This window comes from Ahaetulla prasina, chromosome 14 (assembly GCF_028640845.1).
Source record: "Ahaetulla prasina isolate Xishuangbanna chromosome 14, ASM2864084v1, whole genome shotgun sequence".
Lineage (NCBI taxonomy): Eukaryota > Metazoa > Chordata > Lepidosauria > Squamata > Colubridae > Ahaetulla > Ahaetulla prasina.
In genome coordinates this window covers 4,451,299-4,464,091 of record NC_080552.1, presented here as the reverse complement: position 1 = coordinate 4,464,091, position 12,793 = coordinate 4,451,299, and the positions used below count along the sequence as shown (strand labels likewise).

Genomic DNA, 12,793 nt, shown 5'->3' with positions numbered 1-12,793 from the left:
GGTGGGAAGGTAACAGCGTTCCGTGCGCCTTTGGCGTTGAGTCATGCCGGCCACATGACCACGGAGACGTCTTCGGACAGTGCTGCTCTTCGGCTTTGAAATGGAGATGAGCACCGCCCCCTAGAGTCGGCAACAACTAGCATGTATGTGCGAGGGGATCCTTTACCTTTACCTTTATCAAGAATCATAAGATTCAGCACTTATTGATAGTCATAGGATACTAATAAGCAATCAAATCATACTAGGAAACAATAAAAACAATATAAGTTGTAAAGATACAAGCAAATGGGTATAGCCATAAGTGGGAAGAGATAGGTACTAGTAAGGATGAGAAGAATAGTAATACAGTCTTAATAGTTAATTTGACAGTGTTGAGGGAATTAGTTGTTTAGTAGAGTGATGGCATTTGGGAAAAAACTGTCCCTATGTCTAGTTGTTCTGGTGTGCAGTGCTCTGTAGTGTCATTTTGAAGGTAGGAGTTGAAACAGTTTATGTACAGGATGTGAGGGGTCTGTAAATATTTTCACAGCCCTCTTTTTGACTTGTGCAGTATACAGCTCCCTCAATGGAAGGCAGGTTGGTAGCCATTGTTTTTTCTGCAGTTCTAATTATCCCCTGAAGTCTGTGTTTGTCTTGTTGGGTTGCAGTTATAGAGGTGCAGATGACAGACTCAATAATTCCTCTGTAGAACTGGATCAGCAGCTCCTTGGGCAGTTTGAGCTTTCTGAGTTGGTGCAGAAAAAACATTCTTTGTTGAGCTTTTTTGATGATGTTTTTGAGTTAGCTGTCCATTTTAAGTCTTGAGATATGATAAAACCTAGAAAGTTGAGGAACTCTGCTGTTGATACTGTGTTGTCTAGCATTGTAAGAGGTGGTCGTATAGGAGGGTTTCTCCTAAAATCTACCACCATTTCTACAGTTTTGAGTGTATTTGATTCAAGATTGTTCTGGTTGCACCACAAAGGCTAGTTGTTCAACCTCCCGTCTGTATGCAGATTCATCGTTGTCTCAAATGAAACCAACTTAAATTAAATTAAATTAATCTTATGGTGGGCTGGTATCTTTTCTAGCCTTGAATGCAAGCCTTGTTCTCCCGTGAGCGCCATACTAGCCTCATCCCTAGATCCACTTCTCCAAGGCATGGCCAACAGCTCTTCTTCCTTCCTTTCTTTTTCTTTCTTTCTTTTTTGCAGTTCATCTTGAAGCATGAGAAGTATCGGCATCTGCGTGAGGTGGAGCGTTTCCCCAACAGCTTCAACCCCCACCTGCCAGAGACGCTGGGTCTCCTAAAGGTCCTGCTCACCCAAGTCCTCAGCAAGCACCCTCAATCCAGTTGGGTACACATCGGGGCCGATGAGGTACATAGAGGGAGAGAGTTGGCTGCCCTCTTTCTTGAGACTGTATTTTTCTAGACCAGGGGTCTCCAACCTTGGTCCCTTTAAGACTTGTGGACTTCAACTCCCAGAGTTCCTCAGCCAGCTTTGACTCTGGGAGTGAAGTCCACAAGTCTTAAAGTGACCAAGGTTGGAGACCCCTGGTCTAGAAACAATTTGGTCTAAAGAGCAGTTTACCATTCATGTGGGTTAGTTGCTAAAAGAATGGCCCTGCAAGCCAATGATCTCATTGGTTGGTGCATTTTAAGGTTGATGCCCCAAACCCAATCTTGTTCTCTATGTTAACCTCATGCCATGGGGACTGCAGCCAAGAAATTAAAAGACGCTTGCTCCTGGGGAGGAAAGCTATGGCAAAGCTAGACAGCATACTAAAAAGCAGAGACATCACCCTGCCAACAAAAGTGCGTCTAGTCAAAGCGATGGTTTTCCCAGTTGCAATGTATGGCTGTGAAGGCTGGACCATAAGAAAGGCTGAGCGCCAAAGAATTGAGGCCTTTGAACTCTGGTGCTGGAGAAGACTCCTGCGAGTCCCTTGGACTGCAAGGCGATCCAACCAGTCAGTCCTAGAGGAGATCAACCCTGACTGCTCTTTAGAAGGCCAGATCCTGAAGATGAAACTGAAATACTTTGGCCACTTAATGAGAAGGAAGGACTCCCTGGAGAAGAGCCTAATGCTGGGAAAGATTGAGGGCAAAAGGTACTTGTCATCACCTTTAAAACGCTCCATGGCCTAGGGCCGGGATATTTACGGGACCGCCTACTGCCACCATTAGCCTCTCACCGACCAGTGCGCTCTCACAGAGAGGGCCTCCTCCGGATACCGTCAGCTAAACAATGTCGGCTGGCGACCTCTAGGGGGAGGGCCTTCTCCGTGGGGGCCCCTACCCTCTGGAACGAGCTCCCTCTGGGGCTTCGTCAACTCCCCGATCTCAGGTCCTTCTGCCGCGAGCTGAAGACGTTGCTGTTTCGAAGAGCAGGACTAGCTTGAATGTAGTTTTAAATTGGGATTTTTAAAAAAGGGGTTTAAATGAGGTTTTAAATTTGTATTTAAAAGTTAGAGCATCAATTGAATTTAACTATCTATTCTTTTAGCTGTTTTTTATCTATTATATGTTTTCTGTTGTTTTTTGACTGTGAACCGCCCTGAGTCCTTCGGGAGATGGGCGGTATACAAATATAATAAATAATAATAATAATAATAAAAGAAGGAGGGGACGGCGGAGAACGAGGTGGCTGGATGGAGTCACTGAAGCAGTCGGCGTGAGCTTAAATGGACTCCGGGTGATGGTAGAGGATAGGAAGGCCTGGAGGAACATTGTCCATGAGGTCACAATGAGTCAGACACAACTTCACAATTAACAAGAACAAAACCTCATGCCTCAAGGTCACGTTGCCAACATTTGATGGCCAAAAGAGCTATTTTTTTGCGGCGGGTTTAAGCCAAGTCCAGAAAACATATGTGAGGCTCAAATGTATCTATTTTAATTTGATTCGGCACCCCCCACCCCCCTTGTCCCTTCAGATCCTTCATCCCAGCCTGCCTGGGGCCACAGTTGTGCGTGGGAATCTCAAATGTATGGAAAGCAGCTAAACCTTTCAGGGCAACAATGCACGTCCTTCTCTCTGTAATAACTTTGGGGAAATTGGACAACCGTCTGTCCGAAATGGCACAGGGTTCCCTGCCTGAGTATGGGGTTGGACTGGAAGACCTCCAAGGTCCCTTTGTCCTGTTCTGTTATTCTTTTGTCCTGTTCTGTTATTCTCCAGCTATTTTCCCAGTTCAGCATCCTTAGAAGGAACTTGCTTCTTTCTCACCCACTAAATAACAGATTTTCTGCCTCTTGCTTTCACGAGATGTTTTTCTCCAGCAGCCCTTTGGGGAATTATGCACGTAGCAAAAGCAGCACATAACATTTTCCACCGTTCTGTGTCACACACAGGCAAGGTTTTGTTGGCTTTCTAACAGATCTTCCCTTTGTGCACACGCAGATATATGGAATCTGCTTTTGTCATTACAGAAGATGATTCAAAAACATTCTCTGGGAGGTTATAATCAGATTTAACAGAGTTATAAAAAAAGAGGAAAACTCCATATTTCTAAAAAAAAGTTTCTTTTAAAAGGCTGATGCCTGCATTTTAATTTTTTAATTTTTTTTTGCAACTTTAGCAATTTTGAGAACATTTGGGAACCAAGCCATGCTTATTTATCAGCCTGCTATTAGCGTTCGCTGAGATTAGTACAGCTCTGTTAGAAAAGTGTTCCAAGTTACACGTGGATCTGCCTGTTACTAAAATTAGCCTCCTCGATGTGTTAAAAACAACAGTTAGGCGTATCTGTACTTCTGCGTTTCCAAGTTAATCATTCCCCCAAGCATTGACAGGCATTCAGTGATTAGTTTGATATTTCTGAACAGGAAACTGAAGCAGGATGAGGCTTGGTAGCCATGGGGGCGGGGGTGTGGGGGAGAGAGGGTGTCCCCAAGGAGAAGGACTTGGGCTTGTAGACGAGGGTGCAAAGTGAGAATATGCATTGCCTTTTGGTAGCCCAGGCTGGAGGGAACATTTAACAAAATAACGGAACTGGAAGGGACCCTTGGAGGTCTTCTATTCCAAACCTCTGCCCAAGCAGGAGACCCTATACCACTTCAGGCAAGGGACTGTCCAGTCTCCTCTTAAAAACCTCCAGTGATGGAGCAGCCACAACTTCTGGAAGCAACTTCCGTTTCACTGGTTAATGGTTCTCACCATTAAGAAATTTCTCCTTAGTTCTAGATTGCGTCTCTTTTTTGATTTGGGAATTTTCTGCCTGGAACAGCTGTCAGGGTTCCAAGTAACAGATCAACTCAAACAAAACTCTGAGGACTGAGTGTTCCTCAAAGAATAGATTTATCTGGGGAAAACCCTGTGGTTTTCTGGGGAAAACCCTGCGGGAAAACCCTGCGGAAAAGCCCTGCGGTTTCCCCCACCCAAATTAAAAGTACATGTTCTCTTCCCTCCCACCCTTTACATGTCCATCACACGGTCTAATCGGGTCACAGTCCAAGTGTCAGTTAGTTCCAGTCCAACACCTGGTGAGCATGTCCTTGGTTCCCATAAGAAAGAATTTTATTTTGGCTACAAGTCCCCAGCTATCTCTATTCCCCCCTCCCGTTTCCACAGCTCCAACCAGCCCGGCTGTGGCAGCCCTGAAGATGCTCCAAAATGGCTTCAGGGTTGACAACAGCCCACCTTTCTCAAGTATAGGTCAGGGCTGGGCTGCTGGGTGTTCAGAGGGGTTCAGGAGAATCTCTAGCTAAGATTCTGTGCAGTTCAGAATCTGTGCAGTTCAGAATCTGTGCAGAATCTATGCATTCACTCCTGGATGGCCTCGCCCACCCCACCCATCCCATCCCCTCCCAGGAGTCCCCATGCTTTGGATGCGGGGTGTGCGTGGAGGCTCAGGGTGGGCAAAAAATGGGCCTACCAGAAGTTCGGGCCTGTTTCCGGCCTCCAGAACCTCAAGGAAAGCCTCCGGAGCCCGGGAAGGGTAAAAACGTCCACCCTGCCATGGTGCAGGAGGCTGACTAGGCCACGTCCACCATGGCCACGCCCACCCAGGAACCAGCCAGAAAACCCCTTCCTAAAATTTTTGAAGCCCACCCCTGTTGCGGGTGGAACCCTTCCGCCTTTCAACCCACCTCAAAACGATGGATATTGGATGGTTGTTCCAGCCACTATAAAAGGGTAGAGCCTGCTGGAGAAAACAGCCTCCCCTCCTGCCTCAGCCCCCACCCCCACCCCCCTGCACTGCTCAGAGACTTCTTCGGCCCCGCAGGTCTTCCACTTGGGCGAAGGGTTGGATTCCAAGAACTGGATGAGTCGCAACGGAGGCGATACGGGGAAGATGTACCTGAACCACATCCGGGAGGTGGTGCAATTCATCGCCAGCCAGCCGTGGGGGCTGCAGGTGCTGCTCTGGGACGACATGCTGCGGAAGGTTGGCGTTGCAGCCATCCAAGGTGAGCGCCATCCACCGGGGCTTTCCTGGGCTGTCGCTGGCGTTAACCTGCCTGTCTTGCGGCGGTCTTCCTCGGGACTGTCCCTGCACCCCAGGGCGGTGGGGTGAGGTCCGTGACTGTGATTGGCTGAGCTGCCCTTATGTCACAGAGGGTGGCTGTGCAAGCCAAAGATTGGGGGAGGCTGGGCAGAGCTGGTCATAGAGAAGACCCTCACGTGCACGAAGCAGCTCAGTCCTTCAAGAGAAGCAGGGAGAAGGAGATGGGGTGGGCAGAGGAGAGACCCCAGTGCCGAGAGGAGCTCCAAAGGGAGGCTGACCCCTTGATGTGAAATCACCCACCCGATCCTCGGCTGCAGGGCTTTCGTTCTTCATTCAGGGTTATGGACTTGGAGAAGTCACCTGTCCATCTCATCCAAGGAACTGACTGATGTCTTTCAGATTCCGGCATTGCCAAACACGCGGCTCCCGTGCTGTGGTTTTACGCTCCAGACTTTGACACGCAGCAAATAGGTTGGCTTCCCACCTGTCCTTTCCTTTCATGTCTTTGCAGGGCCATTTAGGGAGGTTAAGCAGCTGAATAAAGCAAGGACATTTTTTGTCTCTTGCAAGGATCCCATAGTGTCCCAGTTGGCATACAGGGAGGAGTCCCCTAATTTTAATCCCTCACAATCGTATTCCTGTGAAATTGGCATGTCTGAGAAAGGGAAGCGCTGGATGTCGCTTTGCCCAGGACCCCACAGCCCCTCCCCGCAAAAAAGTGAACTCTCTGAGGGCTCCTGGGCACCTCTTCAGTTCTGAGCAGCCTGCAGCCCAGGGCTGGCGTGGAACACGGATGACCCTCTCTGTCCCTTCCTCTAGGAAGATACATTGAAAAGTACGCCGAGTGCGGCTTCCCAACCATCTGGTTTGCGAGCGCCTTCAAAGGCACCACGGGCCCCGCCCAGGCCTGGACCCCCTTAAACACCCACCTGCAGAACCACCTGCGATGGCTGAAGGTCATCCAGTCCATGGAGAAGACGCCCTCCATCCGTTTCCAGGGCATCGTGCTCACAGGCTGGCAAAGGCAAGTGGAATGGGCCGTCGGGTTGGGGTCAGAGAGCCTCCAGGAGGAAAGTGCCCCCCCTCATCCCAGGAATCCCAGCCCTCCATCCGCTTCCCCTGGGGGAGAAGAAAGGCCCCAGGCTGGCTTCAAGGCTCACCCCCAGGCAGCCGTGCCCTCTGCCAAGGCTTCAAACGGAGCGGGATTCCCTTTCCGCTTCCCCAGAGTAACACTGCCAGAGGCAGAATGGGGAGCCCCCAGCCTTGCTTAGCTCCCCAGGGAAGACTAGAAAGGGAGTGGGGTCCAGATGCTGAGTTCAGGGGCGCCTTGCCCAACTACCCTCCCCCAGAAGAAATACTCATCCCCTCTTGCCTTTAGAGATTCCCCACCCCCCCAAAAAGAGGAGGCCTTCTGTAGCTTTAGGATCTCCTCCCCCACCCCAGTTCTTGCTTTTTGCATTGCCAGCAAGGAGGAGGAGATCGACTGCCCCAATAAGCAAAAATGGGAAAATCTAGTGGGTCACAAAGGAACAACTGCCTCCTGTTCTCCGTGCAGGTACGACCACTACTCTGCTTTGTGTGAGCTGCTGCCCGTTGGGATCCCCTCGCTGGCCGTGTGCTTGCAGACCCTGGTGAACGGTGAGAGGGGAGCCTGGGCATTTGTGAGGAGGGGGAAGGTGGGCAGGAGTTGATATCAATCAGAATACAACTGGAAGGGACCTTGGAGGTCTTTTAGTCCAGGTGTTCTGTCACCCCCACCTCAGTCTGGGAGGCACGAGAAATGACTCAATTAGCCGGCAATTGAGTCCACGGCAGCTATCAGCTCTGGCAGCAACCCAGCAAGCATCTGCCAAGGTTTTTCTGTTATCTTTCTTGATGCTGGCGTGTCAACCAGGAAATCAGGAATAAACAGCACTTCAGCTCAAGTTCTCTCTAGGCAGTTTGATTTGTTCGTCACGAAGCAGTATAGCAGCCCCTCCTGCTTTTATACCCTGTGGGGTGTGGCTCTGTGACTCAGCTCTTTCTAGGCCTGCCCCACCCCTGCTTCTGTTGTTCCCGCCTCTCTTGTCTATGAAACCTGGGGTCTAAGCAGGACTGATTGTCCTCAGCTGGGTCTGGAAGTGTTTCCTGGACCAGGGGAGATACAGGAGACTGAAGCCTCGTCACCTCTTCCACCTGGCCTGCCTCTGGCTCCTGGAGCTGAGCCAGGGAAGCCGGCCCTGCAGAAGGGACCCCTGACGGCCCTTCCCCCTCACTCTCTGAGTCACTCTCTGGCAGGGGGCCAGGCCCGGGGGTGGGGTGGGGCTTGAGCCACAACACCAGGGGTCTCCAACTTTGGCAACTTTAAGCCTGGTGGACTTCAACTCCCAGAATTCCCCAGCCAGCTATGCTGGCTGGGAATTCTGGGAGTTGAAGTCCGCCAGGCTTAAAGTTGCCAAGGTTGGAGACCCCTGTTCTAGTCCAGCCCCCTGCTCAAGCAGAAGACCCTATACCAGTGTGAAATCCAATTTTTTTTACTACCGGTTCTGTGGGCGTGGCTTGGTGGGCATGGTGTGGCTTGGTGGGGATGTTTTGGTGGGCATGGCAGGGGAAGATACTGCAAAATCTCCATTCCCACCCCACTGGGGCCAGCCAGAGGTGGTATTTGCCGGTTCTCCTACCTACTCAAAATTTCCGCTACCGGAACCTGTCAGAACCTGCTGGATTTCACCCTTGCCCTATACCACTTCAGACAAGTCCAGGCTCTTCTTAAAAACTTCTAGTGTTGGACCATCCACAACTTCTGGAGGCAAGTTGTTCGGCTGGTTAATTGTCCTCACTGTCAGGAAATTTCTCCTTCATTCCAGGTTGCTTCTCTCCTTGATTAGTGTCCATCCATTGTTTCTTGTCCTGCCTTTCTGGTGCTTTGGAAAATAGGTTGACCCCCCTCTTCTTTGTGGAAACCCCTCAAATACTGGAAGAGTGCTACCCTGTCCCCCACTTTATCCTTCTTTTCTCTAGACTGGCCATTCCCAAATCCTCCAACCCTTCCTCATATGTTTTAGTCTCCAGGCCTTTAATATCACTGTAGTTGCTCTTCATGGAGGACTTTACTGAAGGGTAGTGGATTTCTTCCTCTTTCTTCTTCTTCTTTCTTCTTCTTTCTTTCTTCTTCCATCCTTTTCAAGGTGGGTAAAATGAGGACGCAGATTGTTGGGGGCAAGGGGCTGACTCTGTAAACCACTTAGAGAGGGCTGGAAAGTCATATGTAAGTCTAAGGGCTATTGATATTGCTATCTAAGCTATGGTGGCACAGTGGTTAGAATGCAGTCTTGAAGACTAATTCTGCCCATTGCTGGGAGTTCGATCCTGACCGGCTCAAGGTTGACTCAGCCTTCCTTCCTTCCGAGGTCGGTAAAATGAGGACCCAGATGGTTGGGGGCAAGTGGCTGACTCTGTAAACCGCTTAGAGAAGGCTGGAAAGCACTGTGAAGCGGTATATAAGTCTAAGTGCTATTGCTATTGCTACATCTGCATGGCAAGCCAAACCTGCAGCTTGCAGCATTCGTAGCATTTCTAGGTTGCAGACCACCGGAGCAGGTAGCAATGCAAACAGTTGGCTGCATGAACTGGGTGGGTGGGGCGGATCCACACACCTCTTCTCTGGCAGCCTCTCCAACAGGCAGGACTTTGGGGCCCCCAAGTGGTGCATTGAAGAACGGCTACCTCGTCCTCTGCAGATGCCAGAGCCTCCCCTCCAGCTGCTCTCTGCATACCCTGCCAGAAGGAGGGCTGGAGCCCCCCCAACCCCCACCCCAGTAACCTTGTGGAGAAAGAGATGCAGTGCGTGAGTCTTCTTTGCTTAGAAAAAGCTTTCCCCTAAAGTCTACATATTTAGAATTTGATTATATTTTATTTAGGAAAAACATTTACTTGAGGGGTTCTTTAAATCAGGAGTCTCCAACCTTGGCAACTTTAAGCCTGGCAGACTTCAACTTTCAGAATTCCCCAGCCAGCAAAGCTAAATAATTCTGGGAGTTGAAGCCTACCAGTCTTAAAGTTGCCAAGGTTGGATAGCTGGCTAGGAATTCTGGGAGTTGAAGTCCACAAGTCTTAAAGTTGCTATGGTTGGATAGCTGGCTGAGGAATTCTGGGAGTTGAAATCCACCAGGCTTAAAGTTGCCAAGGTTGGAGACCCCTGCTTTAAATAATTTTATTACAAGCGTAAGAAGAGTTAGACCATTTCTGCATGTGTGTGTGTGTGTGTAACATAATTAATTTCCAGACTCTGTCACCGGAATGGATAGGCAGGGCCACTTGATGGCTCTGAAGAGATTAAAACAGATCGAGTGACCGTCCTGGCTGCTCCCAGGAGGCCCAGAGAATGCCTGGTTTGAGCCAGGGTTAGCCTGGTGAAAGAACGTAGCCACTCTGGTTTGTAAAATCCGGTTTCTGGCAGATGGGTAGACAGGGGGGTTCCTGGGTATTATTATTATTATTATTATTTATTGGATTTATAAACCGCCCTTCTCCCGAAGGACTCAGGGCGGTGTACAGCCAGGATAAAAAAGAACAATATACGTTTAAAATACAATTAAAAAACTTATTATACAGTATGGCCGAAATAATTAAGAATTAAGAATCTAAAAACCCCAATTAAAACCAGAGAAAAAATTTAAAATTTAAAATTAAACAATATAAGAAAGCCCATACGAACAAACAAATATGTTTTCAGTTCGCGAAAAGTCGAAGGTCAGGAATTTGGCGTAAACCAGGGGAGTTCGTTCCAAGAGTGGGGCCCCACAGAAGGATCTCCCTCTGGGGCCCGCCAGCCGACATTGTCTGGCGGACGGCACCCTGAGAAGGCCCTCTCTGTGCGAGCGTACGGGTCGGTGGGAGGCATGAGGTAACAGAAGGCGGTCCCGTAAGTACCCAGGTCCCAAGCCATGGAGCACTTTAAAGGTGGTTACCAAGACCTTGAAATGCACCCGAAAGGCAACAGGAAGCCAGTGCAGTCTGCGCAGGAGAGGTGTCACATGTGAGCTACGTGACTCCCTCTATCACCAGCGCAGCTGCATTCTGGACCAACTGAAGCCTCGAGTGCATCTCAAGGGAGCCCCATGTGAGAGCATTGCAATAATCCAGGCGGGAGGTAACCAGGCGTGAGTGACTGTGCATAGGGCATCCCGATCAAGGAAGGCGCAACTGGCGCACCAGGCGAACCTGGTGAAAGGCTCTCCTGGAGACGGCCGCCAAATGATCTTCAAGCGACAGCCGTGCATCCAGGAGAACACCCAAGCTGCGCACTCCTCCTTTGGGGCCAATAACTCGCCCCAACAGTCAGCTGCGGCTGCAGCTGACTGTATCAGTGCCGGCATCCACAGCCACTCCGTCTTGGAGGATTGAGCTTGAGCCTGTTCCTCCCCATCCAGACCCATACGGCTTCCAAACACCGGGACAGCACTTGACAGCCGTTGGGGTGGCCGGGGTGAAAAAATACAGCTGAGTATCATCAGCGTACAGTTGATATCTCACCCCAAAGCCACTGATGATCTCACCCAAGGCTTCATATAGATGTTGAACAGGAGGGTGAGAGAATCGACCCTGCGGCACCCCACAAGTGAGGTGTCTCGCGGTCGACCTCTGCCCCCCTGTCAACACCGTCTGCGACCGGTCGGAGAGATAGGAGGAGAACCACCGATAAACGGTGCCTCCCACTCCCAATCCCTCCAACCGGTGCAGCAGGATACCATGGTCGATGGTATCGAAAGCCGCTGAGAGGTCTAATAGGACCAGAGCAGAGGAATAACCCCTGTCTCTGGCCCTCCAGAGATCATCGACCAACGCGACCAAAGCTGTCTCCGTGCTGTATCCGGGTTGGAAACCGGACTGGAATGGGTCTAGATAGACGGCTTCATCCAGGTACTGGGGTAGCTGCCATGCCACAGCACTCTCTACAACCTTCGCAGTGAAGCGAAGGTTGGAGACCGACGGTAATTACCTCAAATAGCTGGGTCCAGGAAGGCTTCTTGAGGAGGGTCTCACCACTGCCTCCTTCAAGGCAGCAGGAAAACTCCCTCCAACAAAGGCGTTGGTAATCCTGGAGCCAGCCTCGTGTCACTTCCGGGAGGCCAGCACCAGCCAGGAAGGGCACGGGCCCAGTAAACATGTCGTAGTATGCAGCCTCCCCAGCAACCTGTCCACGTCCTCGAGAGTCACAGGGTCAAACTCATCCCAAATAACCTCCACAAGGCGACTCCGCCTCCCACCTGGATCATCCCAATTTCGGTCCAAGCCGTCCGGGCTGAGCGATTTTGTCGTATAGATAACCACTAAACTCCTCGGCACGGCCCTGCAGCGGGTCATCCCGCACCTCCTGATGAAGGAGGCGGGTCACCAAACAGGGCGGCCGGGCGGTTATCTGCCGGCGCAATGAGGTGGAAGCATAGGAACGCCTCGCCTCCCTCATTGCCACTAGGTAGGTCCTAGAATAGGATCTAACTAGTGTTCGGTCAGCTTCTGAGCGGCTGGACCTCCAGACACTCTCTAGGCGTCTTCTCCGGCGTTTCATCTCTCTCAGCCCCTCGGAGAACCAAGGGGCCGGGCGAGGCCTACGCCGGGTCAGAGGCCGCAAGGGCACGACACGGTCCAAAGCTCCAGCCGCGGCCCGTTCCCAGGCCGCAACTAGCTCTCCAGCCGTGCCGTGGGCCAGGTCCTCAGGAAACGGCCCAAGCTCCGTCAGGAACCTCTCCGGGTCCATCAGGCGCCTGGGACGGAACCAACGCGTTGGCTCCGTCTCCCTGCAGTGGTGGATAGCGGTCCGAAAATCTAGGCGAAGGAGAAAATGATCTGACCATGACACCGGTTCTGTTTCTAAGTTGTCTAATACCAGATCATTTCGCCACTGACCAGAGATATAAATCAGGTCCAGTGTGCCACCCCCTGTGTGCGTGGGGCCATCAATTACCTGGATCAGGTCCAAGGCCGTCATGGAAGCCTGGAACTCCCGAGCCGTTGTCGATGACAAGCCCGTCGATGGCAGGTTAAAGTCCCCCATGACTATCAGTCTGGGGGTCTCCACCGCCACCCCGGCGAGTACCTCCAACAGCTCGGGTAGGGCTGTGGTCACGCAGCAAGGAGCCAGGTACGTGATCAACAAGCCCATCTGATCGCGATGGCCCCACTTCACAAAGAGGGATTCACAACCGGCAATCTGAGGAACAGTGGCCTCCCTCGGCTCTAGACTTTCTCTAATGACAACCGCTAACCCCCCACCCCTACCTTGGGCTCTCGGCTGATGAAATGCTCGGAAACCTGGTGGGTATGAACAGGGGCTGGGGTTTTCTATACATTTGTTGTGTCTTGGTGCTTAAGATCCCTTAAG

The 12,793-nt window shown here is 51.0% G+C and overlaps 1 protein-coding gene across 4 annotated transcripts in view; it reads left to right on the top strand.

Annotated features, from left to right (window-relative positions):
• Nucleotides 1–12,793, top strand: part of LOC131185020 (hexosaminidase D-like) — a 52,898-nt gene that overhangs the window by 33,074 nt on the left and 7,031 nt on the right. For 2 of the 4 annotated variants that reach the window (XM_058157054.1, XM_058157055.1), the window contains exons 6-10: nucleotides 1,194–1,358; nucleotides 5,209–5,392; nucleotides 5,830–5,901; nucleotides 6,250–6,454; nucleotides 6,986–7,068. In XM_058157054.1, the coding sequence (XP_058013037.1) occupies nucleotides 1,194–1,358; nucleotides 5,209–5,392; nucleotides 5,830–5,901; nucleotides 6,250–6,454; nucleotides 6,986–7,068 (709 nt within the window). The remainder of the gene's footprint in view (nucleotides 1–1,193; nucleotides 1,359–5,208; nucleotides 5,393–5,829; nucleotides 5,902–6,249; nucleotides 6,455–6,985; nucleotides 7,069–12,793) is intronic. The other 2 variants (XM_058157056.1, XM_058157057.1) reach the window with 2 other exon arrangements.